We start from the raw sequence: 8,295 nt of genomic DNA on the forward strand, positions 1-8,295 counted from the left end.
AGATTGCCCACCCCTGCCATGGTGCATCCTGGTGCCATCTCTTCCCCAGGTAAACGACGCACACCTGCACCCGGCCATCCACATGATGTAAAAGAAAACATGATTCATCAGACCAGGCCACCTTCTTCCATTGCAGGGGTCATCATGAGAACTCTGGACGGTCTGCAGCTACACAGCCCCGGGGTATGCAGCAAGCTGTGAGGCGCTGTGTGTTCTGACACCTGTCTATCATGGCCAGCATGAACTTTTTCAGCAGTTTGAGCTACAGTAGCTCTTCTGTGGGATCGGACCAGACAGGCTAGCCTTCGCCCCCCGTCAGCATCAATGAGACTCGGGTGCCCATGACCTTGTTGCCGGCTCTCTAGTTGTCCTTCCTTGGACCACTTTTGGTAGGTACTGACCACTGCATACCAGGAACACCCCTCAAGACCTGTCGTTTTGGAGATGCTCTGACCCAGTCGTCTAGCCATCACCATTTGGCCCTCGTCAAAGTCACTCAGATCCTTACGCTTACCCTGCTTCCAACACATCAAGAACTGACCGTCCTGACTAATACATCCCACCCCTTGACAGGTGCCACTGTGACGAGATTATTACTGCTATTCACTTTCCCCTGTCAGTGGTTTAAATATTTTGGCTGATCAGTGTATTTTAAACTGCTCTGTCTGTGCTGTTATGTTCTTGTCTTCATGTGTGTGTGTGAGAGAGTGAGTGAGTGATCTGATTGGTCAGAGATGAGCTCCAGTAGTGATGTAATCCCCTAATGGCAGAGCTAGCCATGTTTTATGGGCTGCTATGCTAACGTCTGTGGTAACCAGCAGAAGAGTTTACTCTTTTGTGCTTTTGTGTGTAGCGGTATTCCGTTGCGTACCAACACGGGCATCGCCGGTTCGAGTCCCCATACAGACACAATTGGCCATGTCTGTGGGTGGGAAGCTAGATGTGGGTATGTGTCCTGGTCGCTGCACTAGCGCCTCCTCTGGTCAGTCGGGGCGCCTGTTCGGGGGGAATAGGGTGATCATCCCACGTGCTACGTCTCCCCGGTGAAACTCCTCACTGTCAGGTGAAAAGAAGCGGCTGGCGACTCCACATGTATGGGAGGAGACATGTGGTAGCCTGCAGCCCTCCCCGGATCAGCAGAGGGGGTGGAGCAGAGACCGGGGCGGCTCAGAAGAGTGGGGTAATAGGATGGGTACAACTGGGGAGAAAAAGGGGGGATCCTTTGTGCATTTTATTCAAAATTTAAAGAAAAGAAAGTAATACACATGTATTAATAATCATGGTATGGAAACTCTAATGCTCCATATAGTAAACGTCCTTGTACCTGTTGTATTAATACTACTCACTTGGAGAAGAGCAGTACTAGTTCACCAGAGAATACTCTCACGTTACTTGTAGTTACAGGGCATTAGTTCGCAGTCCAGTGTCGCTTCATAAAATATGCAATAGTTTTATTCAAAATCTTGACTTATTTACAAATATTTAACAACTTTTACAGTGTATTTTTTCCTCTTTCAAGTTTTACACTTTTACAGTCTTATAGTGTATAGTTTTGGCTTACACACAAGGAAGGAACTGTTGATTAAACACGCAGCAACTGACAATTAACTCATGACAACATATTTACAGCCCGAAACACAAGGAATAACCAAACAAAACAGAAAACGACCTACTAAACATCTCGGTATGTGAAGTTTACGACGGACACCAAGGCGAGAATAAGCAAGTCTTTTGTGGTACTGATGTGTACTTTTATGTTGTGGTTATATTCTCAATGTTTTGAATATATAATTTACATTGATCTGCCGCCATGGCCAACATTCAGTTGAAAAACTAAATAGTCAGTGTAACAAAGACAATATTATGACAAAATATGTTAAAAAGTCGCACACATTTGGCCCTCTAGTTTAGGAGGAAAATGGGAACAAGGTTTCGAAGTGGTGCTTGTCTTGGCATTACAATCAGGTTATGACACAGGTTATACATCCACCAGGTTATAAACCATAAGGTTATATATCCACCAGGCTACAATCCACCAGGCTATAATCCATCATGCTATAATCCATCATGCTATAATCCATCAGACTATAATCCATCAGGCTATAATCCATCAAACTATAATCCATCAGACTATAATCCATCAGGATATAACCCATCAGGCTATAATCCATCATGCTATAATCCATCAGGCTATAATCCATCAGGTTATAATCCATCAGGCTATAATCCATCAGAATATAATCCATCAGGTTATAATCCATCAGGCTATAATCCATCAGAATATAATCCATCAGGATATAATCCATCAGGTTATAATCCATGAGGTTATAATCCGTGAGGTTATAATCCATCAGATTATAATCCATCAGGCTATAATCCATCAGAATATAATCCATCAGGTTATAATCCATCAGATTATAATCCATCAGGATATAATCCATCAGGCTATAATCCATCAGAATATAATCCATCAGGTTATAATCCATCAGGCTATAATCCATCAGAATATAATCCATCAGGTTATAATCCATCAAGTTATAATCCATCAGGTTATAATCCATGAGGTTATAATCCATCAGGTTATAATCCATCAGGCTATAATCCATCAGGATATAATCCATCAAGCTATAATCCATCAGGATATAATCCATCAGATTATAATCCACCAGGCTATAATCCATCAGGTTATAATCCATCAGGATATAATCCATCAGGTTATAATCCACAACGGGACATTTTCGCAGGTATCCATAGTGTAGTCCAACACTGCTGAGACGATCCCATCTTGATGCCACTGGGAGGTGTGACAAATTCCATCCTTCACCATGGCAACATCAGAAAACCCTTTTTTACTGTCAGTATAAAATGTTCAAAGTAGGGGTGGGATGTATCCTTAGGAACACAGTAAACATAAGCCAACTTTACATCTGGCATTAAAATGCATCTTAAGTAGTCTGACTGTAATTAGAAAGAACACATCTGCACGAAATCCAGGTATGGATGCATCCAAGAACAAAACCAGTTCCAGGAACACATCAGGCGACATTAAGAACAAAGTCTTAGTTTGTGTCTGAAATCCACAAAACTGCAGATATTTGAACTGACAGAAATGGTCCTGCATGGATCCAACCAAACAGCAAACGTTGACTCGGTCAGATGGCAGCTAGCTAAGCTAGAAACTTGTTTATCCAAAACTGACCGCCAGGGAACTTTCAGCAGGGGAACAAGCGAGGCAAGGTGCTTACTGTCAAAGGACATAGGATACTAGACTAGATGGCATGTGTGGCATTCTGTGACAGAAAGACCTTAATGAAAGAGAGAGAAATCCCATTTCTGTTTGTATACGAGAGACACATATCAATGCTGAGTGTGTTTCCATTCAGTCACAATCACATGTGGTCTAAAGTGCTTTAAATGTCAGCTGTAAAGTGGACCAAATGCTGGAACAGTCCTCCCAAAACATGTTTTTAAAACAAAGGAAGGGTAAATGAGTGAATCGGGAAAGAGCGTGGTAGGGTAGTTTACACCTACAACTTGCATAATTTACATAAAAATAGGATATTTCTGATATAGTCTTAGATTTACATGTATACAAAAAAGGATGATAAAAACCTTTAAAGTGCAGCTACATCAGGATGATTTCAACACAGACCAGCTGATACCACTCAGTACTATCTTCACCTCCTGCAAGCTGGTTTTGGCAGGAACCTAGAGAACACCTTTTTCTTCAAAACAATCCAACCCCTTATCTTTAATCCGTGATTAAATCACCATATTCCCCCTCTTCAGCCACTTTGGCAAGGGTTGTTATCTACTGCAGTTACAATAGACAGGAACTGTAGTCCACAAAGCTGGGTGTGGAAATCTAGTTGTGGTCCTCAGTGGCAGGGGTCAAAGGGGTACTTGGTGATACCACCATGGAGCTCCACAGTGGCCTCAGACCAGGATATGACGTCCCCGGTGAGGTGGCCTCCACAGCTGGCCTGGCTGTAAATCTCACTGGGGGTCAGCACCCGGGACCAGAACTGGAGATCAGACATTTCTCCCACGAAGGACTGGGTGGCGTCGAAGCGGCCTCCCAGAGTGTCCTGTGTAGAGCCGAGTGAGATTGTTGTTTTACATAGATAGTTCGATAGATAGTTTTGAAATCTCAAGATAGTGATTCGAAGCCTTTATTGAATCTCAAAAGAAGGATAACACATAAAATGAGTAAAAGAGCGGGTAAGTAATACATAGAAGTACTTATATATCTTGATATACGCATATGGACAGCTTCATACAAAGCACAGCTCTAACCTGCTCCTGTCCCATGATAAAGATCCCTCCTGGTTTGATGGGGTGCCAGGCAGACAGATTCACTCCTGAGCCCTTCTTCACCCCATCCTGGTAGGCCTCCCACTGGCCATCCCTTGTCGACCATGTCACACACACGTGGTGCCACTTCCCATCGGTCATAGTCATGGGCAACGTCACCGCCTAGAAAGACAAAATGACAGTCCTGCTGATATTTCAAGACTACATCTGATTCTGGCTTATTACACAGTATACTTTGTTGTCACTTTTGATAGCCATCATCCATTCATCCATTATCCAAACTGCTTATCCTGCTCTCAGGGTCACGGGGATGCTGGAGCCTATCGCACCAGTCATTGGACGGCAGGTGGGGACACACCCTGGACAGGCCACCAGGCCATCACACACACACATTCACACCTAGGGGCAATTTAGTACGGTCGGTTCACCTGACCTACATGTGTTTGGACTGTGGAAGGAAACCGGAGCCCCCGGAGAAAACCCACGCAGACACGGGGAGAACATGCAAACTCCACACAGAGGACGACCCGGGACGACCCCCAAGGTTGGACTCCCCCGGGGCTCGAACCCAGGACCTTCTTGCTGTGAGGCGACCACGCTAACCACTGCGCCACCGTGCCGCTGATAGCCATCAATCAACAGAAATTTCACATTCATAACCACTCACAATTGTTCCTTAATGTTGTGTTCATCCAGAGTTTTGCAGATTGCGTCAATGATTGTTACACATTCTGATCAGATAGCTAATACAGATTGTAAAAATGCTGCCCTTTTACATGATCTTTTTACCTTGGAATGGACAGAACCCTTCTCTAAAGCAGAAATTAGACATCACACTTGACACTGTTGAGTTACAGCTGATGAATATGCGAGAGACCAAGCATGAATTTAACTTAAAGATCCATTCCAACGACTTTAATTCAGTTGGAGAAGCTTTATAGTGCTATAGTAATGTTAGGAGCATCATTTTTTCAGCTTCAGACGTGTAATTTGATTTGTTATAAATGTTAGTGCCCCCTCTCTGAACACAGACAATTCTCAGGAGGTCGACTTCACAAGACTCTTTCTTGATAGCTAGCTAGCTCACTAACTAGCATGATGTTGCTAGGCAACTGTTCAAAATCAGACCGAGTGACAAAATGATGCCTGACAGGCTGATTTCAATTGATAGAATTAGATTAAGTAATTCATTACCAGAAGCAGAATGGTTTTCTGAAACAGATAAATTAATTAAACCATTAAATATGATTAATTTGATGTTGACATTTAGGGGGAGAAATTTCATTATGCGTAATTAATAATCCAGGTAAGGAAATCGCAGAAAGTTGAATCGGTTCATCTGGACACGACGTTTACTGAGAGAAATGTTTCATCCACTCATCAGAGTGGGGAAAAAAGGTGCTGCTCTGAAAAGTTGAAAAACAGGTTTTCTGCCAACGAACCATCATCAGTCTGGAGCGGTTTGAAAGACATTATCAACTACAGGAGTCCATCTCCCCACACTGCAGGGAACCATAACTGGCTGACGACCTAAATGGGTTTTACTGCAGGTTTGAAAAGCAAACTTCCACACCCCTCCGCCTCTCCGGCCACAACACACAACTAACTGCACTCCCTGCCAGCCACTCCCCCCTCCCCACTGAACCCCCACCCACACTCAGGATCTGTATTGAGGACATGTGCCAGCTCTTCCAGAGACAGAAGGCCAGGAAGGCACCGGGCCCAGATGGCGTGTCACCCTCCTTTCTGAAAGTCTGTGCTGACCAGCTGGCCCCCATTTTCACACTGATCTTCAACAGACTGGAGTTGTGTGAAGTCCCCTCCTGCTTCAAGAGCTCCACTACCATCCCAGTCCCCAAGAAACCCCGTATCACAGGATTAAATGACTACAGGCCCATTGCCCCAATGTCTGTGGTCATGAAATCCTTCGAGAGACTGGTGTTGGCCCACCTGAAGGAAATCACAGGCCCCTTGCTCGACCCCCTGGAGTTTGCCTACCGAACAAGCAGGTCAGTGGAGGATGCAGTCAACATGGGATGGCACTACATCTTCCAACACCTCGAATCTCCAGGGACATACGCAAGGGTCCTGTTTCTGGACTTCAGCTGTGTGATATCCTCCACTCCAAACTCACTGTACTAGCCCCCATCTGCCAGTGGATTAAAAACTTCCTTAGAGACAGGAGGCAGCTGGTGAGGCTGGGGAAAATCACATCCAGCAGCCGCACAATCAGCATTGGTGCCCCCCAGGGATGTGTACTCTCCCATCTAATCTTTTCCCTCTACACAAATGACTCCTCCTCAGGTGACCCGTCTGTCAAACTCCTTAAGTTTGCAGACGACACAACAATCATTGGCCTTATCCAGGATTGTGACGAGTCTGCATATAGATGGGAGGTTGATCAGCTGGCCCTCTGGTGCGGCCATGACAACCTGGAGCTGAACACACTCAAAACAGTGGAGATGACAGTGGACTTCAGGAGCCCCCCAAACGCTGCCCGCCCCTCACCTCACCACACTTAACAGCATGATGTCTACAGTGAACACCTACAGATTTCTGTCTTCCACAATCTCCCAGGACCTAAGGTGGGCATCCGACATAGACACAATCATCAAAAAGGCCCAGCAGAGGATGTACTTTTTCCGCCAGTTCAAGAAATTCAATCTGCCTCAGGAACTGTTGATTCATTTCTACACTGCAATAATCCAGTCTGTCCTCTGCACATCCATCACCGTCTGGTTTGGACCGGCCACCAAACAGGACAGGGTCAGACTACAACGGACAGTTAAGTCTGCAGAGAAAATCACTGGTGCCAACCTGCCCTCCATTCAGGACATATACACCTCCAGAGTCAGGAAACAGGCAGGCAACATCACTGCAGACCCATCACATCCTGGTCACAACCTATTGTAGCTCCCCCCCTCTGGTAGGCACCACAGAGCACTGTACCCCAAAACAACCAGACATAAAAACAGTTTCTTTTTGCGGGTTGTCATTCAAATGACCGTTTAACATTGTCAGTATAGCCAACCCTTTGTATATACAGTACTGTACATTGTACGCTCTGTCATGTTCAAGGTTTCAAGGTAGGAAAAGCAACGTGTCACTCTACCATTCAGGATAATGGTTCAAGTCTTTCTAACAGAATGAGAGATCACTGTTAAGAGATTAATTAGTTAATTAGATCATCAAAGCTGTGTGTAGGGTACTGGCTCCTTGAAATTAAGAGTTTCTTTCAAACAGATATTCACCATTTGAAAACAAGAGCAATCCTAACAGAATGACTGATTGTGCAACATTTGAAGCAACTTGTATTTCTTTTTGAGGAATAGGTAGTAAATTAGCAGTTTGGATGGAAAAATTATAGCGCTTTTCAAGAGTTAATTATTGTTAGTTTACAGATATTGAATAACGGATACTTGACATTTGAACTTGATCTTTTTCCAAAGTGGTTATTTTTCATTTTAACACTAATTGACAAAAACAAAAGTAAAAGTAATTTAAGTAATCAGGTGGCAGGTGGTATCAACAAGCATAGCTACCATCAACAAAACCAGTAAGCATATTCAGAAACTTATGGGTCATATGCCTGGCATTCATTTCCTTTAAGGACTTTCCCAAATGACCTAACTTTGACCCAAATAAAATAAAGACATATACGAAAGTCTGTGGCACAAACCTACACGTTGAAAACCAATGAAATAGGTTTCTAAACTTGTGCCAGATCGACTAATCTGTGTTTGATTCCACATGAAACCCTAAACTGCCCAGAGCAGCGTTAAACAAATTCCTGGGTGGAGAAACTCATCTTATTCACCATCCCAACATCTTAGCATGTCCTACCTTGTCATTGATAAGCAGCTCCATGGGGTTGCTTCCCCATTCGATGAGGACCAGTTCATTGGCCTGTCCGGGTATTGAGTAGGAAAACGGCGTGCCGAGTCCGGGGCCTGACGTTCCTCTCAGCCACAGGCAGACGGT

The 8,295-nt window shown here is 44.3% G+C and overlaps 1 protein-coding gene across 1 annotated transcript in view; it reads right to left on the reverse strand.

The window, feature by feature from the left end:
* Positions 1–3,878: 3,878 nt before the first annotated feature.
* The window catches only part of si:dkey-14o18.2 (neuronal pentraxin-2), an 11,212-nt gene continuing 6,795 nt past the window's right edge, over positions 3,879–8,295 (reverse strand). Inside the window, exons 5-7 of the mRNA XM_056298063.1 lie at positions 8,158–8,295; positions 4,297–4,476; positions 3,879–4,088 (exon numbers count right to left, since the gene is read on the reverse strand). The exon at positions 8,158–8,295 is cut by the window's right edge and continues 113 nt beyond it. Coding sequence (XP_056154038.1) covers positions 3,879–4,088; positions 4,297–4,476; positions 8,158–8,295 — 528 coding nt within the window. The remainder of the gene's footprint in view (positions 4,089–4,296; positions 4,477–8,157) is intronic.

Source organism: Lampris incognitus, chromosome 18 (assembly GCF_029633865.1).
Source record: "Lampris incognitus isolate fLamInc1 chromosome 18, fLamInc1.hap2, whole genome shotgun sequence".
NCBI lineage: Eukaryota > Metazoa > Chordata > Actinopteri > Lampriformes > Lampridae > Lampris > Lampris incognitus.